The following is a 26,463-nucleotide window of genomic DNA, read 5'->3' as shown; positions in this document are numbered from 1 at the left end:
TCAAGGTCAGAATTAAATTCTTTAATACAAAAAAAGTTTGTTTGTCGTCGTCGTCGTCGTTTTTTTAAGATATATCTGTAATTTCTTTGTTTAAAAATAAATATGTACTAAGGAATATCTTGAAAAAATTCACTAGACACAATATGTAGTGTTAATATCTTTTTTCCCCGCAATTATTACAGATAAACAGTAGCACCAATAAATAAAATGATAACAAATATTAAAATTAAAAAGGAGAGAGATTCAAGATGTAGAATTTTCTATTTTTCCTGTCTCTTCTTTTTACATATATAAAAAAATCGTAGCGTCTATTTAATCCAAATCACACATATACATAAACATATATATATATATACAAACACATAGCCAAATATATATATAGTATGTAGATGTATATCTAACCCTTGTCTCAATAGGAATGTGTAGGGGTAGGTGTTAGAGAAATTAATTAAATAACTGCCCATAACATGCTACTGACTCTGCCAACAATTGGGGAGAGATGGGATGGGACAACAGGAAGGTTAAATTTATACACAACCAGTACAAATAAAAAAAAAAAAAAAAAAAAAAAAAAAAAAAAAAAGAGGTACGGCTTATAAATAGTTGAAATTAAATATTAACAAAGAATACTGAAAAATCCCTACTCTTTAATTAAATTATCTGTTTAATTTCTAATTTAAAAAGGGATATTAAATAAGTATATAAAACACTTTCTCTTCCCTCCCCCCCCATCGGAAGCCTCTGTCTTGCGCACGATGCAGCATAAGTATTATACATTGCAGATGCAAGCACCCACCCGTGTGTTTTTTTTCTCCTTCTGAAAGCCATCGGTCAGATGGGGAGTTCCTAGTGGTTAGTAGTCACTTGTTGTGAGTCTGTTTTTAGACTGTCTTGTCTTTTTTGGAAGCTTTCCGTGTTGTACATTATCAGGCGTTGAAAAATTCAATTGCAGATGATGTTTGGCAGATTTCTGACACAGACCGAGTACCTTTTTGATTATTATTATTATTATTATTAATTTTAATCACAGAACTAGATTATATATATCCACATAGATGTACAAACACGCTTTCAGGGGTGTGTGTGTGCACGCGTGTGTAAGGTGGGTTTCACATACACCACAGCGTATATTGCAGATACACACATAGCCAAGATTTTCAGACATGGCTTGGGGATTCCTGCTGCCTTCACATTTGATTCCCCAGCCCAAGAGCAGGAAAAAGGGCCTGATATTTACAGTACGCCATTAAAAAAAATCTTGACGCTCACATACACACACACACACCCCTACTGTGTATATACTTTTGATTAATATCCCTTTCCAGAAATGTTCCATAAGCATCTTGGATGCTCTTGAGTGGCAGCTCTGTGCATGAAGAAAGCAGACAGTGCTGAACAATTGTGTGGCTATGCACCGGTCCCCATTCTTGCTTCAGCACACTGTAGGCCTTATGTCCTTTTGCAGCCACCAAGGGCGGGGAATCTAGACTCCTGTGATACTTCCTTGAATGGAAAGTTAGTGCGCATCAGCTGCCCACCATCCTTAAGAGAAGCCAGCATTGCCTCTCTGGCGAAGTTTCTATAGCGAATAAAGTCAACGCAAAATGTACACTGACATCCCATGTCCCAGCAAGGCAGGCAGGTTATGAGACGAGTAAGGGCGAAGGTTGGGGGAAGAGAGGGGAGGAGGAATCCTTGATCACGCAGATGGCCATTTCCTTGGCCTTTGACCCATCGCACCCTAGGATGCCGCTCTTTGGAACTCCCTGCCCATCCTCTCCATCACCTCTCCTTCCTGTCCCAGGCAAGGAGAAGGTGGTTTATGGTACAGCACACTCTACAGAGAAACAGCGGAGGCCGCACAAGTCAGTTAGAGTTAAGAAGTTTACACCCAGCGCTTCTACTCAAGTCCAGTCTTAGCTTGTTTCTTATGCCCCAAGTAGCCCGCTTGTGTCCACAGCAGTCGAGTATTATCCAGTGAAGACACCAATAACATTAGCAATGTTAAAAAAAATAATCAGTATATATATATATATTATATATATATGTGTGTGTGTGTGTGGTTAAGATATACATATATGTATATATAGATGTGGTTAAAATATATATACATATATATATATGTATATGCATGTATACACACATATATATGTATGCATGGGAAAACCCATCAAATACACCCCTATAGTCTTCCTGGCTCTGTTATTTAGCAGCATGAAAAGAAAAATAAAATAAAACAGTTCAAAACCCAAAGGTGAATTCTGTGCGGCGGGTGCCTTGGGGAATGTTCCTTCCGGAGTCCATCGTCCGTACTGAAAGTGCTGTGCTCTACCGATCCTTCATTTTTAGGGTTCATTTGGATTAGTGTTTTGTTTTGTATTTTTCTGTCCAGGCGAGAAATCAGGCTCCAGAAACAGGGCTGTTCCCCCTTCTTTTCCGCTGCTCACCGTCTCGGTTTTTCACATCTGTCAGAGAGGAGAGGGAAGGAAAGAAAGAGAGAAGAGATTAATGTTTGTGACGGGGGTGCAGGTAGGACAGGGAAGGGGAGGAAGGGAGGTGACTGATGTGTTTAAGAGCATATGGCGTTAAGACATGGCATGACGTCACTGGTGGGGTGAAGTGCTGTGCAGTCAGGGCAGAACAGTGGAGAACCTCGACCCGTGAATGGGTCGATGAATTTTACTCCCCCAGGCTCACCCAGATGTGGGGGGACACTGGTACAGGGGTAAATTTAGGAGCAGAACCAGAGGTCTCCTCGCTCACAAGCTGAGTGTCTTGTTTGCACCCTCTCACACCATGCACACATAGATACACACACACACACACACAAAAACAAGGCTAAGCAACACATGCAGAAGGACACACTCCCTCAGCTCCCCACCTAGCCTGTTGTTTGGGTTGGAAGCAATGCAGACAACAAAGCCTCATGCAGGCGAGAAGGTGAAAAGAAAATGCATCTCATTTCACTGGCTGCCACGAGCAGGGGTTAGCGCCACAGAAGAGCAGCAGCAGCAGCCTGAAGAAGCGGCAGAAACAAAAATTTGCCCTCCCCTCCAGGGCCCAATTCTAACTCTACAAAGAGATGGAACAGGAAGAACTACAGCTTAACCAGCTTTTTATCTGGAAACAAATAAGCTACCCACTCTTACGACTCCTTCCTATCTTTCTGGCCAACACACCAGCTCTGGAAATCTCCCTGAGTGCCAACTATCCCACCACAGGGAGCGACTAGTAAAAGAAGCAAGTAACCCCCTTCTGCCATCATGACTTCTTTGGGGTATTGTTTGTTTTTCTTTGTACTTTGTACTGTTTCTCACTCTTCAAACTCTGTAGGGTAATTTCCAGTTACTCTGTGGATAGGGAGCAGGACCAGAGGGAAAAAAAACAAGGTTGGGTCTGGTCTCATTCTTCGGGGGCTATACTCACTGGGAGAAGTGTAACTCTGGAAGCTGCTGTACTCTGGCCCCTCCATCAATTACTTTCCCACTCGGATTACAGAACCCCAGAAAATTCCTCTGTTTGCAGAGCAGTTTCCAGCACTCTGGCAGTGCCTAGATGCCTCCCTGATTTTGGCACACAGCACTTCCACACTTAAGGGAAGCACAGCCCTAGTCACCTAGCCAATTCTAGGCAGGCAAACAGATGTCTCCTCTGTCAGGATGTAGCCCCTGGTGAGGACCCTGGATCTCTCTCCCTCATTCTTTCTCATCCAGCCACTGCTCCTGCAATATTCTGGCAGGAGGAAGCTCCTAGATCTCTGTGAGATGAGTTTGGAGGCACAACCAAGGGCTCATTAGCAAACCCACCTCTATGCCTCTCTCTACGGATAGGTAGGATGATCACGCACCAGAGGTGCACACGCAGCTGGTGCGAGTCAAGTGACCCCACTGAGTTCACCACAGTGCTCAGGTGAGAACCAGGAATCGGTTTCTGCACGTGCCCATGCCACGGGTGGTGCATGGTAAGTAGCATTCAGACAACGCATGCACAGTGTGGATTTTTGAGCAGACACTAACCGGTGTCTTTGCACCTCTCACCTGGCATCTGAAATACAGACCCCGGCCTGCCTTCACCTAGAGACAGGCTGTATCCCACATCACAGCCCTGAGTCCCTCAAACCACCACTCTGGCCAAGCCGTGGACAGTACACTGTGAGCACAGTGCAAGAGGACAGGGCCCTCTCCCTGGCTTTCAAGAACACAAAGGCAAATGAGAGTATGAGGACATCCTTGAGGGTGAGGGAGGTTCCCGGCCTGGCCTTCCCTACTCTGCACACTGCAGAGTGTCCACAAGCCATCCGGAAAGGGCTTGGAAGACAGGGGTGGTGAAATCCTAGTCAGCTAGGAAGGATTTGGCTTTGTACAACAGTACCCTCTCAGAGTTGCACACAGCTAATGCACAGAGGGCTGCAGACCCTCCCCCTGGCTACTGCAGCAGCATGAACTCCGTTACCTCGTTCTAGGGGAATGGACACCTTAGACACAAATGCCCTGTCTCTGGGAGCCATCCCCATCCAAGTCCTGACAGCACATCCGAAACGCAGAGCTGCCCTCTGACACAGGGAATCTCTGTCCTCATCTCAGTTAGACCCTCTGGCCCACATGGGATAGACAAACGAAGTAATCATATAGCACTGGTGCCAGAAGTCAGCAGGAAGCAAGCTCCCCCCTCTTTCTCTTTCTCTCTCTTTCTTTTTGTGTGTTTCTCTTTCATCCTTCAGGACACAAACCTGCAAGTGCGCTCGTTTAACTCAAGCTGCCTCGACTTGCAACGTGAGTCTGTGAATTTGCAGGAACATTTACAGGTCTGGGGATCTTGTACAAACAAGTGCTTTCTCCTCTCTGAGCAAGGCTCACAGTGACTGCAAAAAGGCAAAAGGAAAGATGTCTAAGCTACAGCGCTTCAGCAGAAAGAAAATACACATGCAACACCCTAAACATCAAAGCAATCCCCTTGCCCCCTCCCACAGCCCCCATGCTGCCCACTGGAGCGTCGCGGGCTGCTGGTTTTCCAGCAGCACCCCGGCAGCCCCAGAACCTGGTCAGGACAGCACCCCTTGGCATTAGCGTAAAGAGAAAAGAGAACAGGCTCTGCACAGTATTCACAAATGCTGCATTGGATCCATCGGCACAGGCCACAGGGAGGAGGAAGGGGGGAAGCAAGGATGGGAAGGTGAGAGGTCCCAACCAGCTATTGAGGTATCAATGAAAGGCGTTCTCTGAAGTGGGCTATTCGAGTAGAAAGAGGCCAGCGGCTACATGAGTTAAATACACAGGGTCTCTCCCCCCTGGAAAGCAGCATCATGTGCTTATCCCCACAGTCGGCATGGCCCTCTTTTCTCTAAGCCCCGTCCCAGCCTTGCCACCTAGGAGTCTCTCCCGTGAGGGAAGGGCCGTGAGCTTTCAATGCAGAATTGTGTGAACCACCGTGAGAGGCAGAGCGAAAGAGACAGGGGGAGAGACAGGGAGAGAGAAGCCACCGAAACCAGCAGGGAGAGAGAGAGAAAGACAAAAAGAGAGAGAGAGAGAGAGAGAGAGAGAGAGAGCCCCCCGGTTCCCCAGCACCCCTTTTCCAGCTCCCCACCGTCCCACCTCTCCTCTCCGCCTGTGACTCCACCAGACACGCAGGCACACGCGCGCACGCACGCACACACACCCATGCACGGCAGGCACCAGCCTGCCCGCCGCCAGTCGTCGTAGCACGGGCACAAGTGGGGGGACAGCAGGCGACAAGAGCCGCAGCCCAAGGAGCGGGAGAAGAGGTGCAGAGAGCTCGCCCACCCCGCCCCGCGCTCCTGAGCCTCGCCGGGAGTGATTAGAGAGAGCCAAGCAAGCGAGAGCCGCCTTCCCTGAGACACCCCTCGGTGCCGGAGCGGTGCCACCGCCAGCGCTGCCCCTGCGGGGATCTGCAGCCCACCAGTGACTGGGAGGGGAGGGTGAGATTTTGAGTGAGCAGCAAGCAGGCGGACTGGTTTGGGGAAAAGGGAGGGAAGAGAGTCTACAAGCAGAGGACACAAACGTACAAGCTGGGTGGTTTGTACCGGCCTTTCTTGCGCTTTCTCTTTTGACCCTTCCCCTTTCCTCGCTTTGATTTTCTGGAAGAAAAACAAAAAAAAAAAACAGAGAAAGAGAGAGAGAGAGAGAGAAGGAAAGAAAGGGAGAGAGAGAGAGAGAGAAAACGGAAGAAAACGCAAGGAAGAAGAGGAGAAAAAAAAAAAACACAGCCATGTGCCTTGCTGGGAGGGGGAAGCACATGAGGCAGGACCGGAGGAGGGCAAGTCCCGGGGCCGAAGCACAGATCTCCAGAAGCACAGATCTCCAGAAGCACAGATCTCCAGAAGCACAGATCTCCACCTCGCACACACACTCACTGGCCTCCTGCGCTCCTGCCAGCACCGCACCCAGCCTGCCCGCAGCCAAGCCAGCGCCAGGGGACACGGCGTGCGCAGAGGCCACCTCCACGCGGGGCTGTCTCTGAGGGTCCTCGCAGCCCCCAGAGAGGGGCAGTGGGGCAGGGGAGAGGGAAAGGGAATGGAAAGCCTGGTGAAAGCGTCACGCAGCGAGCGCAGGCAGCCATCCCGGGCCACAAGCTCAGGTGCACGCTGGCTGAGGAGGGGCAACCTGCGTGGAGGGGCTCCCTCAGGGAAGAGGAAAGCACCCTGACCTGGTGGCGAGGAGGGGGCAGCCCGGGGATGGTGATAATTCTGCCACGGGACGGGCTCAGCACGCTGGGATAAGGGGGGAGAATGCTGCTTGGAAGGGGTCACCTAGCCTGTGGGCTCTGCTCGCCCACCCCGCTGCCTGCCTGTGGCTCGGTGGGCTCCAGGACACCTTGCTGTCCGCTAGCAGCCCCTCCAGCAGCCTCCTTCCCGAGTGCCAGAGGAGGAAGAGGGAGGCCTGACCGAGCTATGACACCCAGGAGATGATCACCAACAAGAGGCTTCAGGCCTGTGCTCCTTTTCTCCCTTACCCACCCCTTCCCTCCCTTCGCTTTCCACATGGGCCTGATGAGCGGACGGAGCCAAGGCACTGACTCTCTTAAAAATTCACCCCTTGCTCCTGATTTGGGGGCAGGAGCTGGGACGGGACAGGGCCAGGACACTACCCATGGACCTCTACAGCCCAGCGAGAGCACAGAGAGGGAGGGAGGCTGGAGCCTGCGCTGCTCCTCGAGCCACGTCAGAGCAGCACCAAGGGAGAAGCATGCGAGGAGAAGGCCCTGGGCAAAGCACCGGGGCTCGTCAGACACGTGGGCACCACGGCAGCTCAGCAGGGACTCCCTCCTTCCCTGGCGCAGCCCACGTCAGGAGGGAGCTGTGGAGGGAGGGGACCTGGGGGGGGCAGAAGGGAAAGCACCACGGGTGTTCCTTAGGCCCCGTTCAAGTCTTCTCGCTGGAACGAGTGCCCGAGCATCAGCTCGCTCCCAGCCTCTGCCCTACGTGTCAGGAGTCACAGGGAGGCGGTGAGGGGAGGAAAATCGACCTGAAGGGAGGAGAGGGGCACCAATATAACAGGACTTCCAGTCGAGAGCAAGTCAAAGCACAGCAATCTCTCCCATCCCTTCCCTTCCTTCCCCGGGGGAGTGCAGAACCAGCAAAGAGCAGGCAAGGTGCTGTTAGAAGAGGAAAGGGAATTGCAACACAGGCCGGGCTGGCTGCTTCACCCACACCCCATCCTCACCAGAGCGCACACAGACCCAACAACTCTCGCACACCTTCAGACCACAGAGCCACGCAGACCGACCGTCCCCGACACGGCCCTGCACAGAGAGGAGCGCCGGCTGCCCGACGCAGCCACGAGCGGATTGCCAGGGGGAGGAGGAGAGGCTGGAAGGCGGCGAGAAGTACACAGCCGCCGGGAGAGGGGTGAAAGAAGTTCTCTCTCACTCTCCCGCTTGCTCTCTCTCTCTCTCTGTTTCAGCCTCATCGCCCAGCAGTCGCCCCTTTCCTCTCCAACTCCGCACCTCCAAGTGGCAGAGCCGCTATCCCAGCCGTGAGCTCTCCAGCTGACCCTCTCAGCCAGAGAGGTCGCTCTATTTTTCCATGTTCTTCCATGTTTTGTGATCGTCCCTGCAACTACCGCAGGGCAAGAGCCGATTTATCTACTTTCCATAACCTTTTTACTTCGGGGAGGAAGGAAAGGGAAGGTTGTGCCTTAACCTTCTTCAGGTCACCAGGGTAAATCCATCAGCTTGAAAAAAACCTCTCCTGAAAGCCTCCACCGAGACCCAGCTAGGAGATCCATCTCCTTTTATACCCACCCAGGCCCCCACCCCACCAAAACCAGCATCACATCGTGCATGGCATCAGTCCTGCCTCCACCAGGCCTCCACTGCCACCTCTCCCTGTAGCCAGCAGAGTTCCTACCCAAGCTGCTGTGAAAGAAGCCAGCAAGTTCTCACTCAAGCAGCAAGAAAAAAAATTAATAATAAAGAAAGGCAGCGATTTGCAGTAACCAGAAACACCCCAGGAAGAGGGAAGGGAGAACAGGGGCTGCACCTTGAATCCATTCTGGTAGGACACACACGACGGGACTTCCCTGACTCTGGGTAAAGCATTAGGAATGACTGCCATGGTCGTGGGTCATGCAAGCTCCAGGTCTGGGGTATGAAGGAAGGACCGTCAGATCTGGGTTTCTGTGCCCACCTGGAACGGATTCAGAGTGTCGCCCCATGCACTACCATATGCCATTTCCAAAAACACCTTCTCCAAGTGAGTATCTCCAACCAATCAAGGAAAAGGGCAAGGGGCAGTGGGGAGAGGAAATGCCAACCAACCACCAAAAGAGAAAGGAGGAAAGGTTTGTCACTTACTTTTCTTGTTTATTTTTGACATCTTTCTTTGGTCTGTGGAGGAAGAAAGAACAAAGGCCTCATTAGAAGGGAGCTTACCACATACACATCCAGTATTATTCCCAGTTCCCGCAAGCACAGGGAAGAGGACGTGTACAGCTGCTGCTGCAGGATGCCCATGGCACAGGTTAAGCAGTCCTTCTCAAAGCATTTGCTCTCCTGCTGCACCTCACCAGTGCCACAAGACCCCAGGCTGCAGGCTAGCATTGTCCACCTGCCATATCTAGAGACGGAGGAGCCTCGCCAGCAGAGTTCTTTTCCCAGGCTCAGCCATCCCACTGCAAACCACCTGAGGAGACCGCAGAAGCCTCTGGACAACAGTCCCAACCCAACGGCAGGAAGAAGGAAAGGCTCAGAGTAAGTTTATTGCAAGAGGACCCAGCGCTGCTCCATTCTCACCTGCAGTCACATTTACTGTGCTGTAAGAAGCTCATGTGCGCTATGTGCTGACTCTGATGGGGTTTAATTCTCATGATCTGGAATGAAAGAAACAGAGAGGGTCACTGCCCATTCACTATTTATACTCACAGCTCCAAATCAGCCCGCTGCGCGGCAAAGCACTTGCACCCCAGGTGCTCCTGGGAAGAGCATGGCAGAGTTTGAGCTGGCTTTGAGGCCCCGTTCTCCCAGTCAGAGAAGGCCCTTTGATCACAAGCAAGCGGCAACACCAGGCTCGTGCCAAAGCTCTGTTTGCTCATGCATGCAAGGTGCCAGCACTGGTGGACTGCCTTGGAGACAGGCATGGGAGAGGGCGTTAACACCACAGTAAGATTCTCGCTGAGCCGTCCCTGGGCAATACTAGCAAGACAGTAACGGAGCATTCAGCCTGCTCCCAGAGAGAGGCACGTTTCAGCCTAAAGCAAAGGCCCAAAGCGAAAGCTCCACGTCTGACTACTGTTCCCTAAGCCACCACTCCTTCCCGGCTGACACGTCACCTTCTCCGCGAGATGACACACAGAACAAATCTGGTGCTCTGTGCTTAAAACACCCCTGCAGAGCCAGGCTTCGCCCAGCCCCCAGCTCCGTGTGCCTGCAGGGAAGTTATATGGGAAGCCAGGCATGTGCTGTTACAGTTTCTCAACCCAGAACCTGGCTGGACCACGAGCTCTAGCATTTGCACCACAGATCTCCTGAAGTGCTTCTGACCCTTCCCAGGCATGCAGGCACGCCAGCCAAAACACATAATTCAGCAAGGAATGGTAAGAAGGAAACTGTCCTTAGTTACAGCGTGCTAGTAGGCTCTGGCCCAGGCTGGAGCATGCAAGTGGAAAAGCAGTACAGGGGAACCATGGAAGGACACCGAGAGGTTCTCTGCCAGAGTTCAAACACAGCCGAGGTCACAAGTGAAAAGCACTGGCTGGTAATCACGCAGTCCTGCACGTCTCTCCTCCATATCAAAAACTGATGGCAATATTTACAGTGCCCTTTCAAGAGGCTGAGGGACAAAAGTAGGTGAGGGAGCTACAGGCTAAGGGTAATGGACACTAGCACCACGGTGGGTGCAAGCTGGAACCGAGGCTGGCAGGCAAGGGCAGTGACAATGCTCTCTAAGCAGTCTGTATCTTCCCCGTGTGCCCAGCCTTTGCTATCACGGCCAGTCCCTGTCTCTTCCAAGAAATGAATTCAGCAGCCTCCAAACAAAGGAGGAGGACGCCCAGAGGCAGAAAGGCTTTTCCACTTGACACTGAAGCAGTGTGTTTCTTAGAGACCCTTTCCACCCCTGCTGTGCCAGTGTAGCTAATGACCCAAATCCCCTGCCCTGTTGGTAAAGACTGACCTCGCATGCCCTCCGGGAGAGAGTACTGACAGGCTTTTCCCTACTGCCCTACTCAGCTGCCTTCAGAGCAACAGCTGTGTGGACCAAATGCAGAGTTAAGGTAGAGCAAGGGTCTGGGGAGCGTCTTCTCCGGGGCCTCAGAGATAACAGCATCAGAAATGCTCCTCTGCATTCTCTACGCGTGAAGTGCTCCTTTGCAGAAATGCTCCTCTGCCTGCTCCTAGCTTCTGTATCTCTTGGGGTGGCTGTGACGGGTGACTTGCCTCCTCCACCCAAGCATGCCAGCTCGCAAGTTGGGCCCTCACCTCCATCGTGACGTTGTACACATCCACAGGGACACATTCTAGGCCCTCATCGCCGCAGCAACCCGCACATCTCATCAGAGGCACACAGGATGGCTTGAATATGTACTCCACCTCATCAGGGTACTCCTGGAAAATGTCCACCAGGGTCTCAATTGTCCTGCAGAAACTGCGCTCGTAGACTTCCAGGAATTTGATAACTACAGGGAGGAATGGAGGGAATAAGTTAATGCAAACTTAGCTCAAGAATGTCTAGTGCTTTGCCCCTTAGAACGAGCCAGACAGTTGCAACACATCTACCCTATGCTCTTCACTAACAGTCTTGCAGGCCTATGTCCTTCGTCTCTGCCCTACTCACCCACCCTCCCTCTCTCTCCCTCCCACCCACACCCCAAATCAGCAGGGGAAGACAAGGAAATGGCCCTTCCTCCTGCTGCTTCGGGACTGAGACAAGATGGACCGGAGAGCTTCGCTCTTTGGACTGGCCCTCCCTGGCAGCATGATGCATCCCACAGGTGCCTCGTCCCCTTGCTGTTCCCCACACTCTCAGCCATGCTGCCTCTAAGCAAAGGAGCTGTGCCAAAAAGCACCTGAGGCTGCTGCAGATGACCCGCACTCTGGATTAAGGCCCTTCACTTTTACCTTCTGTCAAAAGCAGAGGTTTTAGGAGGCAGGGGCATAAGCCAGAGACAGAAGCATCCTCTCTATAGACCTCAGCGCAGAGACAGCCCTGAGAACGGTGAGACAGCTGTGAACAGTGCATCCATGTGGCTTCGTTTGCCCCGCCAGCTACAGCTTTTGCCCACACACAGCATCCACCTCCAGGAGACCGACAGCACCTGCTACACATCGCAGCCTCCCCGTCTCTGCACCGACCACTCTCCCAGAGCAAGGAAGCCAGCCAGCACCTGGAAGACTCGAAGCGAGCCCACAACACCCCCAGGATTACCCAGACCACACACTTGGCCCCTGAACCACAATAAGGCAATGTGGGAGGGGGAACGGGGTGGATCTGCCATTATCCCCTGCCTTCCCTCTGAATGGAGCAAACGCTAACTGCTTGCGACCTGCGCTGATTTCACAAGCGTTTCTCAATGTTTCCCAGCCTCTTGCCAAAGCTTCGTCTTGCTGCTTGGTCAAGGGTTGGAGAGATTTAAAGAGATGAGAGATAGGGTAGATAAAGTACACACGCACAAAACCCAGCTGCTCGCCCACCTCTGCAAACAGCCAGTACCTGGAGCCCTCCAGGCCTCCCAGCTCCACCAGCATGCAGGCAGCAAAGGAAGTTGTCTCAAACGGAGCAGAGGATAAGCGTGTGCACCAAGAGATAGTGCCTGCCCCGTGCTGTTATGCGCTATAATGATCCACCTGTACAGCATGCAGAGTCCTACAGCACCGAGGTTGATAACTCAGAGTGATAAGCGCAAACTGCTTGCATCATGGAAAAATGGTCTCTGGTAAGCGTTTCTAAAGCGCCCTGAACTTGTGACAAACTGGCATAAAGGTTACTTTGCCACAAAAATGCAAAAGCTGCAGGGCTTGGAGCTCACAGCCCGCAGTTAATTGTTGAAAGTTAATTCTAGGTCATGCAGAGCTGACAGTGCCACAGTGCTGAGAGCGGGTACAAGAGGGGAGGAGCTCCCATCCAGGGAGTTTGAAGTGTCAGAGAGCGTGAGCAGCTATTAAAAGAGAAAGTGGCTTGTGAAAAGGAAATGTAGCCTGGCAGGCATGGACTGCTTGTTGGTATTCCTAGCCTCAAAGACAGCATGCCTCTGTTCCCTGTCCCTTCCCTTCCTCTTCCCTCCTCCCCCAGCAGCAGCGTGCCTCCTGCCTGTCCTCCGATCTTGTCTGTGCTACCTCCTTCTTCCTGCTCCCCTTCAGAGTGACCTTAGTCCCTGCCTGTGCTCCAACAAGTGGAACAATTTAATATGTGGGAAATTCTGCAGGCACAGTGACAGCCGCTGAACTGCACTGCTGATTATTCACACTGTGCCAGCAGAAAGGATCCGGGAACTCCGGCAATACAAGCACAGCGCTGGGTGAAAGAATGCTTCCAGACCCACTGCAAAGGGAAGGAGGGAGGAAAAGAGGGCGGGAAAGCGATAGTTACCTGTGCAGAGCAGCTGCTGCTCACTGAATCCCTCTGGAGCACATAAAGAGGCAGAAACCGAAACCAGGCAGAACACTGAAGTGAAACTGATTCGAGTCCACAGTGCTAGATTACACCATGGCCATGGAACAGCACATTTGATTTATTTTGCGGAGCCTTTACTTTTATGGCTGCACCCTGATAACTATACTTGAGATCTGGGAGATCTGACAGGACCAAACGCCTCCCGTTATCAGCACTGGAGTTTTTGCCTTTACTTCAACGTAGGAGGATTTTCCAAAGTCTGAATCAGCCTCGGAAGAGGGAACAGGGACTCTTTATCCGACTGCCAGTCAGAATGTCCTGCCACAAAAGGCGCGTTGCCTCGATGTCACTGGACACAGAGCATTCGCACGGAGGCTGTGCGGCGCTCCACAGCCCATTTGCACAGCCAGTTCCCAAACCGGAGCACATGACTGAGGTACAGTCATCCTCACAACAAAGCCCTGCCCCTGCTACTGTATCTACACTTACTCCTATGTCCTGGGAGTCATATTCCGCACTTTGCCGGGCTGATTCAGTCCCTGCTTCCTTTCCATTGGCTGTGGCAGGGACGGAAGGACGTCTGTCTTTCATGGGGAAACATAGGAAGGTCACTGAAGGACTAACACCGCTTAGCCTGCTCCCTTCCTGCAATTTGGGCCTCAGCCCATGTTAAAAGTTAATCCCGCATTTAACCCACACCCCTACTCTGTAAAACACCTCCACATTTGAGTCAGAGGTTCTTCTTTGTGAATGGAGAGGGAAATAAGGTTAAAACTCAGCCAGGGCCCACACTAGCTCTTTAGGCAGACATGGCCACAGCAGGCAGGATTAAGTCCAAATTTTGAGCAGTCGAGTGGGAACAAGCTAGACTAGAAAAGGAGTAGGTCTGTGATCATTCTGCCTCCCTCCCCGTCAATGGCTTAGCAGCAATACAGACACACTGTTCTCTTAAAAATAAAAGTGCAGCCACAAGTGCTGGTGGTTTCATTTATTTATACCAGAAAATCTTTTCTCGTGGAACAAACAAAGAGGGTTTGTCTAACTCCTCTACAACTTCCCGTGCCACAAAACATGTGGAAGGCTCTCTCGAGCACAAAAGGGTAGGGGCTGAAGTTAAAATTACAGGCTCCAACTGGAGTTAAGTCCATCCCAAATAAAAACCTGTTGCAGCTTGACATCTCAGAGCAAGCACAAAATGGCCAGAGACACAAAGTCACCTTACGCACCCACCCCAAAGACCCCAGGAGCATCAGCAGAAGGCACTGCAGGATTGTCCTTGTACAACAGAGGCACATCATCGACTCCTCTTCACCGAGGGGAAACTGAGGTACAGAGATTGAACCACCAAGGTCATATAGCAGGACAGAAGCAGAGCCAGGAAGGTAATGCCAAGAGTCCTGACTTCTAGCTCGCAGATGTATTTGCATAGCAGAGCCAGGAATAGCATCAAGGCAATAGCACTGGAGTCCCACCACTCACGTTGCTAGACCAACTTCTCCCCTGCTCCCATCAACCTTCCTGTGACAGGGAATTAAATTCTGTTCAACTCTTCCCTCCCCGGGAACGTGGTCAGGCACAACAAACGGCACAGACCAGGACCCTAGCGCTCTCCTACCAACAGCAGAGGGACTGGTTACCAAAATAAGCCTCACAGCAGGCTCCATCTTGATCCCTCTGGAGTCACTGAACCTTCTTCTGTTGACTTCAGCAGGAGCAAGGGTCAAGCGCAACACGCGGCAGCCCGCCAGCAAACGGGGAAATTTCGGCCACGCAAAATGGACACCTAGCCCAAACGCTGCCTGCCACAAATCTCTGGCTCCTTGCAGCTGGTCAGAGCAGTACAGTTACAAGAAATTGAAGTAAGAGTGCAACGTAAAAAGCCAATCTGGGCCCACACTGCTAGAGCCCTCTGCTGACCTCCCGCTGGAATAACGCTGGAGGTCACAGCCCATGGGGGGACCCTGCGAGACCTCCGACAGAGCCAGTCACTCCAGTGAGGGGCTTGCTCTGCTGCCAAGGTAATGGGGAAAACACAGTCAGAACAGAAGCTGATTGATGATCACCTCGGCCTGAAGGCCCCCAAGTCCACAGCCCCCACTTGTGAGCGGAGGACTGCGGACGGGAAGCCCACCTGCTGCAAGGCACGGGGCTCCACTGGGCAGGGGGCTGGCAGGAGGCACCCCTGACCAGCCTGGTGGCTGACTGCCCGCCTGGCCTGCTCACACAAACCCACTGGGCCGAGGACATGGCCACAGCCTGGCCTTTGGGCAGCACAGAATCACTGCGGCTGCACAGCCACCACCTTGTTTCGCAAAACCATTAAGGCTGGAGAAGACCTCCAGGATCACCTGGTCCCATCCCTACTACGCTGCCAGCATCAGATCAAGCAGAACCCATACGGCATCCAGCCCTTGAACCCTTTACCCTTGCTCACAGCGGAGTAAAAGGGTGCTTTTTGCAAGCCTGGCTCTGCACACAGCAATAACCTGAGCTGGGGGACGAGGCTGGAAGTCCCCCTGCATTGCCACCCCTCTGTCCCCAGAGGACTGCACTGCACTGCTGGCGGTGCCGGGGCTGCGGGGCACGGCTCCGGCCTTTGTTCGGGGATCAGCCCCGGCTGCCCGGGCACCAGCAGCGCCTCCGGGGAGGAGGCAGGCGGCTGAGATGACAAATCCCTTCCTACGGCACTGTGGCGAATTCCTAGGAGGCTGCTCGCAGCCACTCAGCTCTTTGTGTGCGCGCATAAATATATATATAAATATATATATATATATAAATGAGCGTGTGTGTGTGCACCAGCGCACGCACGCAGTTCTCCCCGGAGTTATGGGAAGCGCGCAGCAGGCTGGGCCGGCCCCGCTGCACGTCCCGGCCCCGCCGCACGTCCCGATCCCGATCCCAATCCCGATCCCAGTCCCAATCCCGATCCCAATCCTGATCCCAATCCCGACCCCGACCCCGGCGGGGCTAATGGCGGCGGCCGCAGCCCCCCGCTCCCACTGCGGCTCCCCGGGAGGTGGCGGTGTTGGCCGCTCCCGGGGCCCCGGCTGCCTTCCCCCGAGCCCCCCGGGGAAGCCACCCGGCTCTTACCTTCGTTGGGTTTCCGCTCCCCATCCCCCAGGGCAGGAGCAGCCTTGGACAACTGCAAAGACAAGAGAAAAGCGGTCACCACGCGGAGCCCCCCACGCCGGGCTGGGCACAGAGCCCTTTTGTTCCCCATCCCGCTCCCCATCCTCGGCCCCGCAGGGAGAACGGGGCCGGGGAAGGGAAAAGGGAGAGGAAAGCGGGCAGGGGAAGGGGCCCGAGGGCTTGGAAGGAGCCCCCCCCGAGGGGTTTGCAGCAGCTGGGGGCAAAAAGCATTGAGCAGACGAGGGCACGGAGAGGAAAACAAGGCGGGTGACCTTCTCCCGCTGGCCCGCGCTAAGCCGTGGGGCTTGGCAAGCCGTGGGCCCGGTGCCACCTCCAGAGCAGTGCCAGGCCTGCCTTTTCTCCTTCAGGCCTCCCCTTCCCCGCCATAAAGGTGAATCTGGCCCAGGAAGAGCGGGGAGAAGGGCTGTCAGGCACCAAAGGGCATCGCGCCCCGCTCAATGTCACCGATGTCTGTCACCGAGTGGCAGTGGCCGCAGAGGTGTCGCTATCTGGCCCGCTGTCAGGGCAGCTAACTGCTGCGATCCCCCCCCGTGTCCCTCTGCGCTGGCACTGTCACTTAACGGGCCCGTCCCCAGCCCCTGCGCTGCTTCCCCGGGACAAAAAGAGGCCTCGAGCTCTGCATTCGCGCCTGCTGTCCTCTTGGGACAAGGGGCATTTCCAAACCGCTGACGCAGGTGGGAGCAGCAATAGGGAACCCACCCCCAGACTGGGATGAAGCGGTATTACACCGTTTCACTGAGGAAGTCTTTTTTTAATTCCAGGTGAAACAAAAACTCCACTCTTCCTGCTCTGCGTGAGGGTTTTAGCTCTGACGTAACTTTCCAGCCAAGTCAGGTTTCCCCCTGCTGTTCTGTTCTGAACCAAAACCAAAAAAAAAAAAAAAAAAAAAAGCTTGGGTTTCTTCACTTCTGCAAGGTATGTTGCCACCTTCGTGACGCCATCCACCCCGGAACCTGCTGCCTTTCAGCAGAGGTGCAAAAAGAGAGCGGCAATGCAAACACGCAGAGCACTGTTTCATCAGCAACATGCTGTATTTGGGCTTAGGAAAAGGCCCTCTGATCGCACAGCTGGAGACGGGACTGAATTGAGCAGGCAAAGTCCACCTTGAGCTCACAACGGGAATCTGCCACCTATAGTCTTCTAGCAGCCCTGTGCACAGGGCAGCACCACCTTCCAAGCGGCCTGAAGTGTCAGCTTTTCAAAGGAGGAGGAAAGAGAGCCGGCGAAGCCCCTCTCCCAGCCATTCCTTTGTGTCTGTGCACAGTTCCCTTTGTCTAAGGTCCCCCTGACCGAACTCCTTGCTTCTCATTTCAACCGACGTCCTTCTGTACCTGGGAATAACGCAGCAGCCCAGACCTGAGCCACCCCACGCGTGGATCTGTTATGTCCCTGGGGAGGAAAGCCTGTGTACCTAACCTCAGCGCCGTGCTAACAGCTTAAAAAGCAGGTTCCTGGGAACAATTTTGTTCCTGAAGTGTGAAGGTCACTGCAACAGCACACACAAAATGGAGGCAGCAGAGGTTGCAGCGGCCTTCCAAAGACGCACAGGGCCCAAAGATCTACGGGTCAAAAGAAAACCGCATCAAGGGCAGAAAAGCCTCCATTCATGTCATAGCACAGGAAGAAGATCACGAGCCAGGCCGATCTATCCAAGTCACAACGCTCCCAAGACCTTTCGCAGAGGGATTTTCGGTTCGCACACCAAGTGACCGTGGTGGACTAAGCGAAATTAGCTCTGAGCCACCCTGAGGGTCCTTCTGCCCGTTCCCAGGGTGAGGCGGCCCAGCCTGCTGCCAAGCCCCCTGCCTCCGTGCTTGGGCGCACACAAACACGCACACGTGGTGCATGGGTGTTGGGAAGCAGGCGTGAGCCGCACACTTTCACTGCTCACCTGCGCGTGGCCAGCACCTCTCCCTGCCCAATGCACCGCCGCGGGAGCCAGAGCACCCTCCTAGCTCTCACCTAGACCTAGACCTGCAATTCTACCCGTAGGGTGGGAAATGGGATCGGTACGGAGCCTGCCAGGAGCACGAGGTGGACGAGGTTGCTGTTCCCCCCCCGGCAGAGCTCTGCAGCGCTCGAACGGGAGCTCTCAGCAGTCACCTAAAAGGTTTCCCAGAACTATCAGTAACACGCTGTCTGCCCGCTATACCAAGAAACCTCTCTGCCCTTTTGGCAGTGCCTTTCACCTGTGGCTAATGCCCTGCGAGCCCGTTCGCTCAAACAACAGAGCAGGCAGGGGGTTCTGCCTCACTTGAGACCAGGCTAATACATATCATAAAGGGTGATGGGAAGCCAAAAGCCTTCCAAGGGACAAGCAGGCCCAGCGTGCCCTTCGGTGGGAGCCTGAAGGTCACGCTCTCCTCTGCTGTCTTTCGGAATTACCCAACAGCTCCGTAACACAATTTGTTTCCGATAGCTTTTCAGCATTTCACAGAGGTGTGGAAGCAAGCCCCGGGCTCGAGAGCAGGGTAAATGCCCCCGGAGAATGGGGCTGAGCAGGGGGAAACTCCTTTTTGGGCCCTTTGCAGGTCACAGTGAATGCATGTCCTGAAGTGGGGTAAAACCCTCCCAAGCAAATAAACCTGCCTCACACCGTCTGTATCTGCACCTTCCCCGTCCCCCTTCTCCTCCAAGTGCCATTAGGAAGCAAGTTCCTCTCTGAAGGGAGAGAAAAGGTTAATCAAGTCATTCCTCTCCAGCCATCACCCCCCTCACCACCACCACCAGGACTCTTTCTCTCCCTTCCCCTCCCCCTAATCTGTGCAGCCTCATTAAAAGAGCTTTGTAACTGTTTAGGACTGGAACAAACAATCCATCCACTTTGAGAGGGGCTCTGGGACAGGAGTTAAGGCACTTTTCGTCTTAGGCGCTGGAAATTCTTCTCAGCGGTTTCGACTTAAGCGGCGGGGGGATCCCGCTGCACTCCTTCCCCATTGTACCTACGGACGGAGATCAGTAATCCCGCGAGCTGCCAGCACGGTGCAGGCACCTCGGACACGGAGCAGGACGGACAAGAGACCCAACTCGGGGCCGCCCGGGAATCGGAGAGCCCCTCCGAGACCCTAGCACGGGCTCCCCTCTCCCCTGCTCCCGAAGGAGCCCTCCTCCTCCTCCCAGCGTTTCCTCAGGCCCACAGCGGGTCCGGGGAAGGTGACGGGGACCCATGTGGGGTCCTGGCTGCCGGGGGGGCTCGGGAGGCAGGCTGCGGGGGCTCCCAGCGGGGCCTGGCGCAGAGGCACGCTGAAGGCAGCGCGGCTGGTGGGTGTGTGATCATTAGCAGTCTGGTCACAGGCTCGGTCTCCCTCCCTCCATGTCTGATCGCTGCCTGTTCCCTGTGGCAATCCAGCTGGTAATAGCCAGGTCCCTCCACAGCGCGGGGTGGGAAGGGATGAGCTCCCAGACCCCCACCAGCACGGACCCGCCACCATGCCGCCACTGAGACCCCCGGACAAAGGAAGATGGGGAAGGAGCTGCCTTCCCCTATTCTCTAGGAAACCGGGGAGTGGAAGGGGACAAAAACGCAACCTCCAGCACCCTGCGGGGCTACACGCCTGCTGGCCAGCAGCTGGGAGGGTGGCACTGCCAAACCACCTCTCCCTCCCTCTCCTGCACGGCAGGGCTGGTGCCACAGGCACAGGCAGACACCTGTGGCATCAGCGCCACCCAGCCCGGGCCGGGACACAATTCCCCGCTGTCCCAGCCTTGCTGCAGGAGCAACCACACCAGCTCCCTCGGTCAGGAGCCATCCCCCTGCTGCCTTCCCCAGGGGAGCACCGTGATTCCTGCGTCCCTCCTCCCTCGCCTTCAGGAAAGCAGCCTGACACGCGCTGGCCCCTGCCTTCCCAGCTCAGCCTCTTGCCAGGGCTTTTCTTTAATTCTCTCCAGCGCGCCTGGCTAGCTAGATAGGTTTTATTCAGCACGACAGTCTGATTAACGCTGCAGATAAATATTATCATCAAAGCACAAAACCCCTAGCCCCAGCGTGAAGAGCCACGCTCTCTGCCGTGCCCAGCGCCATCGTCAAGCTGCCTACGCGAGATCTGCTGGCATTTCCAACGCTCCCATCACCGTGGTGCCCAGGCGACCAACGGACAAATAAGGACAGAACTGAAGGACAGACCTCACCGTCTGTCCGTCTGAGCACTTATATGGCCCGCATCACCCGGCTGGCTGCACATCTCGCGATCTCTCGTGCAATTAGCCCCGCAACACTTCCCACCACCCCACATTTCCCACGCCACCCCGGAATTTTTTTTCCCTGCTCCTTTTCCCCCCCCCAACCATTACCCTCTGTCTTTTCTCAGCAGCACCATCCTCCTGCCTGGGAGGAAAGGCAGCGTTGAGGCTTTCATGCGACTCCCGAGGACAGGCAGACCTGGACCCTACCTGATCCGCAGCTTCATCTCCGGGGAAGAGGAAGGGGAGGGGAGAAGGAGCAAGGGGAGGGTTGAAGGGTATTATCACTAGACACAGAGTTGTCTAACCTACAGCCAGGGAACAGACGCTGCTCTGCAAGTTTCCTGAGGAGCTGGGAGGCAAAGAAGCCCTGTTTTAGGTGACGGTGGAAAAACTCTTGGAGAGCGGAAAGAATCATCCCACGAGCCAAATCTGGCAGGCAGGCTGCACGGAGCTGCTCCGTGACACGCTCTAATGAGAGCTCAGCCCCGGTTCCCATCGAGCACAGCCTAACGTGCGGCTGTCACTGGAGAAAGTGGAGATATAACAGGCTAGAAACAAAGCGTGCAGTGCCTGCATGACTTCGGTTACAGCTGAAATGGCTCCTAATTGGGGAGTTACCTTCCAGCATCGGTGCTGAACAAACAATGTGAATAACTGATTAGTTTGCAAGCGACATTTATGTTCACCACTGTGGGAGATGGTCTGGCCCGGACGCTTGCCGAGAGCTGGGGAGGAATGGCAGGGGAGAACTAGCTCCTCATAGCCCTTAAAACATAATCCACACCGCCTAGCATACAGTCACTTTCACGTGGGCACTCTGTCTAAACCCCTTAATATCTCTTGGCAACACAGCCCTCTTGACTCTTTTGAAAACACATTTATAGGACAGGCTTGCACAGAAAGCTGCCTTTCTTTTTCTCTCTTTTTTTTTTTTTTTTTTTTTTTTTTTAAGGAGAGAAAGACAAGGAGGAAGAGTCGGTTTCTAATCGCTCAGGAATGACAATGAGGCAAAAGTAAAAGTGACCGAGGAAGGAGAGAAGGGAAAAAACGAGGGGTTTTGTAATCTCGGTGCAGGAGATATGCATTTTGGAAAAAAAAAAAAAAAAATCAATCTGGAAGAAATTCAGGATCCATTTTGTCCTCTTTGATCTCTATTTGTTTTTCCAGCTAGGTATTTTGAACTCCGCACGGCAGCGCGAACCCGAGCCGGGACCCAAGGCAAATACCGCCGAAACACCCTTTTGCAATGTCAGGAGAGCCGAGGCCGGGAGGAGAGAGGCTGATGCAAGAAGCCAGCGCGCTGCCTCCCCTCCTTTTTCCCTTCCTTTCCCCTTCCCTCCCCTGCCCCGCGCAGCGCCGCGCAGCGCCCCGGCCCCGCGGAGCCCCACGGCGGGGGCGTGCAATGCGCGCACATGTGCGCGGCCCCTCCGCGCCTCGCCCCCTGCCTTCCCCAAGCTGCACACACGCCGGGCGAGCAGGTGGGAGCCGAGGGAAGGGGAAATTGTAAAAAAATTATAAAATATGTATTTTTTTTAAAAAAAATTTCCCGCCCCCTCCCCGCGCCAGCCCGTTCCCCGCCGCGCTCGGGGGGCACAAAAGCCCCGTCCCGCTCTGCTCACCTCCGCGCTCTGCAGATAGAGCAGCGCCGCCAGCCCCCAGTGGATCCAAGTGAGCAGAAAGTTCATGGTTGCCGGCGCACGCCGCGGAGGAACGGGGCCCGCCGCGCTCCGCCTCGCCTCCGCCGCCGCCCCGCCGCCCCGCCGCGCTCTCGCCTCCTCCGTGCCCTCCTGCGGTGCCGCCGGCCGGGCGCTGCGAGGGTCTCCGGGGGCAAAGGGGTTCCTCTTCGGGGTGTCCGCCTTCACCCCTCCATACGGCGGCCCCCGCTGCTGCTGCTGCTGCTGCTGCCGGTGGGCGCTCCGCAGGGCCGAGCGCTGGCTCCGCGGCCGCCCCGCCGCCGCCGCCCGGCCCCCGCCGCCGGGCAATCCGAGCTCCACAGCGGCCACCGGGGCAAGGAGAGGCACCCGCGCCGCGCTCGCTCTGGGCTTCGCGCACTCACTCACGCCGAAGTTTGCGGGGAAAAGTTTCAATGCATCTCTTTTCCTGCGCGCACTCCCACCCCCCCCCCACCTCGCCTCTTCTTCTTCTTCGCGGCGGCGGCTGCTGCCTCCCCCCGCCGGGGGGGATGGATGGAAGGGGCTGAGCCCGCCGCCGCTCGGCCGTCCACCGCTTTAAAAAATCAGAAGGGGGTGGAAAAAAAAAAAAAAAAAGAAAAAAAAAAAAATCCAAACTGGCTGGAGAGGGAGGCAACCGGGGCGGAGAAGAGGGGGAAAAAAGGGGGGAGGGAGGGGGCTTTGAAGGAAAGGGAGAAAAAAAAAAAAATAAAAATCCAAAGTCTAGGGAAAAAAAAAAAAAATCAATTAAACGGGAGGATAAAGCAAGGCGGCGAGCCAAGCGCAGGTCCCGGTGGCCGGGGAGGGTTTCGGTGCTCCCGCGGCGCGCTGTCCCCCGCCGGCTCGGCAGCAGCGGCGGCTCCGCGCAGCGCCCGCTCCCCGCGCAGCGCAGCGCAGCGCCCGCCCCACCGCCCGCTCGCCGGCGCTCTGCAACTGCTCGGCGCGGCCGCGGGGAGAGACGCTCCGCCGAAGTCCCACCCTCTCCGCCGATTCCCCTCCCTCCTTCTCCTCCCCTCGCGTCCTTGCGGCTCTGGGCTAAAAGGCCACGGGGGTAAAAGGGGGTGCGCGGCGCGTCCCCCCCCCTCCTTCTCTCCTCCTCTCCAGCTCGCCCCACTCGGGATCGTGCCCCACACCCCGACCCCCAGGCGTGGTTCCCACGATGCGCGCCCACCTTTTTCCCACCCACCCACCCCACCCCAGCCCCACGGCTGCGCTTGCTGCCCCGCCGAGCGATGCGTGAGTTCGAGTCAAAATTCACCTTCTGCCGTCCACCCGTGGGAATCGCTCCAAAGTCCATCCGAGCCCTTTGGGGGGAGGGGGCAGCAGGGGACAAATTGCCATCCCGGCCGCCGCCCGGCCCCCCAAGCCCTTTGCCTTGCAGCTGCGGTGATTTCTTGGCACCTAGGTGTCAAAGGGGAGGGGGCGCATCCTCGGTTGGGTTTGATTTCTCTTTATCCAGCTCCAGCCCCCCTAGGTCGCGGGGCCTGCCCACACCAGCCTTCGCCTGAGGAAGGGCATTATACTGGAGATCTTGCCAGGCAGACCCCATCCCACTTTCTGGGAAGGTATTTGTAGGGCAAAAAGGTGTCTCCGTCTCCCTGGGGTTACCACAGGCATTCCCCGACCAAGCTCCTTCACTGGTGTCACCCACGAAATTTCCTCATATGGGATATAGCAGCAACACGCGCGTGTCGACATAGATCAGTCTCCCTCCTGCTGCCATCCCCCGTGGACCTTTGGTGGTGGACGGGGTGGAAGTCCAGGCCGGCAGCTTCCTGGGGCTCGCCACAGGCTGGAGGAAGGGGAAGGGGAAGAAGACACCGAAGAAAGAAAAGGCCATATCATCGTTAGAAAGCAGGTATTCCAGCACTGTGCCACAGACTCCCACTGATACAGGCAAAGCGTTGGCTCTATAGAGGCACCTGCTGGCTGAGGGGAACACACGAAACATAAAAATAAAACCGAATAAAAATCTCTGCTCTCGGCACATCTTAGACCCATTCCTCCCTTTGTTTTCAACCGGTTTGTGTCACCCCTTCGTGCGGTACTGGGGGAAGTCGCCGGGGTCCCGCAGATCCCGAGGAAGGCTGGCAGGAGGCTGGCAGCTCTGTCTGAGCGAGGAGCCACCCCAGCTCCCACCCAGCCCCTTGGCTGCAGGGCCGCAACCTGCACCCCTGGGTGAGGGGAGAAACCCAGCCCAGCCAAAACCCTGGGGAAGGATATAATCTCTGTCCCCTCAGGGATCACATTTCTTCAGAGGAATGGTGGGTGTTGTTCAAACATTGCAAAAGAATACTTTTTTTTTTGTCTTTTGCTCTCTCTCTCTTTTTTTCTTTTTAACTAATTGTTGCAACGAGTTTCTGAAGAAACAATTATCCATCCAAAATATCTGGAGTTTCCCGTATTCAGAACACAACTGCCAAAAACATCCTCCCAGAGATAGGGAGGCTTTGCCCTGGGGCAAGTGAGGGGATGTTTCACCGACTGACAGCAAAGCCAGGCTGGAGGTCCTGGAGGTAGGAGCTGCTTCCGACTGTCACAGCTCACAGCGAGCAGCTCCCTCCTCACTCCAGGCCTCTGCTCTTAAGACCAGCAGAGAGCAGATAATTTGCTTTTTTTTTTTTTTTTTCCCGTATTTGGTAGAAGGGGCCTTTTTTTTTTTTCCCTAGGGGCCTTTTTCCCTTCCAGCTAGGTGAACTTTTTATGAATGAACGTAGCTCTGCTGCAAATACCTTGCAGTTTTCACACTCCTCTGGAAGGATGAAATCCCCGAGGCTGGTGCATTTTGGAAAGTCCCCCAGAGAAACCCAACAGAAAAGATTAAACCTGCCAGTGGAGAGGGGGAGCCTTGCCCCCACCGAGCTACAATGTACTGTAAATAATGTACAGAACCCAGCTTCTAAAATTACCGCTACAGGATTGCTCAGCTCGTCTTACGTTTCGTCTGGATCCTGTGATCTTCCCACCTGCCAACATCCTGCTACCAGGAGCGCGGCGCGTGTGAAGTTTGTGCAAGCGGTCATGTACTTGCACGAATTCTGGCACAAGCAGGGACACTCATGTGCCTCCCGTGTTAGAGTTACACCGTAATAAATACGGGGACGGGAGATGCTGACATTGCTACAGGATCCGCGCTGCTCGCGCTACGTACCACTCACCAAAAAAAGCAGATCGATGCGTGTCGTGGCTACGCCGCTTCATTAGCCTTGGTGTCTTCCTCACGTCCACGGCTCCCGAGACAGAAAGGAAGACGGAATCAGGGGGCAGGATTTTAAATATGGAACGCCTAAAAGCACGAGCTCCATGTTTAGGCACTGCAGCGAGTAGGACGCGTGATCTGCACAGAGGCTGAGTGACGACTGCTTTGGAGCCGTGAGGCGCGGAGAACTTGGAAGAACCTGACCATAATTTAGGACTTCGTCTTCCAGACTGAATTCAGGGGCAGCTTTGGCACCGACTTCAAAGGGCACGGGATCAAGCCCGTATTTAGGGGCTCAAAATACAAAATTAGGAGCCTAAATTTAGGCATCCATTTTTTAATACCTTGCCCCGTGCTAGTAATAGCCTGCATCTCATCCCTCTATTCGACCTGAAAAGGGAGGAATGTCAGTAACTCTTCACCGGCTCACCTCAAGGAACCTGTGGCTGAACAGGGGAAAACCCAAGAATCACATTCCCTGCACATCGTTTATTTTTCTCCCCTCTCTCAGGTCCCGAAATAACAGCCAGAGCAGTGTTAGTAGAGGAGCTCAGGCCCACTTTGAAATTGGAACAGGAAATGTGAGAAACGCAGGCGTTAAAAAACAAACGAAACAAAACAATTTTTTCTTAGAATTCCATCTCGTGGGCAAGTCTGGGGGGAATCTGGATTTGGATAATCTAAATTAGGAGAGAAGTCAGGAAAACAAAGAGTAATTTTGAACATCGCGGTGCCAGAGCTATTTCTTAACATGCAGCTCACTCGGTGATTTCAAGCACAGTCCCTCAGCGCTGAGCCTGGAGAACAGCGCAGTGTCTTGATGGGGCCACCTGGCAGGCGTGGAAAAAAAGGCCGGGATGGAGTGGGGCGTAGAGAGAAGCAGGCAGGAGAGCAAACCCCAAAAGTCCTGGGGTATTTCAGGTGCTTTGTTCCCCGCAAGAAATCACAGCGATGCAAACCGAGGCTATGGCCACGGCGGCGGCGGCACGGTCACAAGGTAGCAGATCACTTAACCCCACGATCCACGATATTGTGATGATTTTTGCATCGTTTCCACGGACAGGAAAGGGAGCAGCTGTAGGTATAACAAAAGGTGGCTCCTCGGAGATGCTTTGCCAACGCTCCCTCTGCTGTGGTATAAATAGAATACATGCAGCGGGCACGGGCAGAGCGCGAGGCTTGCGCTTGCAAGCATTAGA

The 26,463-nt window shown here is 54.4% G+C and overlaps 1 protein-coding gene across 9 annotated transcripts; it reads right to left on the bottom strand.

Annotated features, from left to right (window-relative positions):
- On the bottom strand, positions 1–22,987 carry VEGFA (vascular endothelial growth factor A). 9 transcript variants are annotated; one of them, XM_084512241.1, is made up of 9 exons: positions 22,015–22,984; positions 16,154–16,205; positions 10,933–11,129; positions 9,250–9,326; positions 8,812–8,844; positions 8,498–8,644; positions 6,023–6,094; positions 4,730–4,861; positions 1–2,465 (listed from the first exon to the last, which is right to left on the bottom strand). In XM_084512241.1, exons 1-9 carry the CDS (start codon positions 22,078–22,080, stop codon positions 2,444–2,446), a joined length of 798 nt encoding a protein of 265 aa, XP_084368367.1. In that variant the 5' UTR covers positions 22,081–22,984; the 3' UTR covers positions 1–2,443. The 9 variants fall into 9 exon arrangements, with proteins under 9 accessions (XP_084368367.1, XP_084368369.1, XP_084368368.1 ...); XM_084512243.1 differs by lacking the exon at positions 4,730–4,861 and having other exon boundaries at positions 22,015–22,987; XM_084512242.1 differs by lacking the exon at positions 6,023–6,094.
- Between the last annotated feature and the right edge of the window lie 3,476 nt (positions 22,988–26,463).

This window comes from Aythya ferina, assembly GCF_964211825.1.
Source record: "Aythya ferina genome assembly, chromosome: 3".
In the NCBI taxonomy this organism is placed as follows: domain Eukaryota; kingdom Metazoa; phylum Chordata; class Aves; order Anseriformes; family Anatidae; genus Aythya; species Aythya ferina.
The sequence above is the reverse complement of the archived record's forward strand: the minus strand, read 5'-3'. Positions and strand labels throughout refer to the sequence as shown.

Bases quoted from the DNA above. Each gene is read 5' to 3' on its own strand.
- VEGFA (XM_084512241.1), bottom strand. From the start codon at position 22,080: ATGAACTTTCTGCTCACTTGGATCCACTGGGGGCTGGCGGCGCTGCTC. The intron at 11,130-16,153 runs GTAAGAGCCGGG...TCCTCCCTGTAG, and splicing joins GGAGCGGAAACCCAACGAAG to TTATCAAATTCCTGGAAGTC. The intron at 9,327-10,932 runs GTGAGGGCCCAA...CTTTCATTCCAG, and splicing joins TGTACAACGTCACGATGGAG to ATCATGAGAATTAAACCCCA.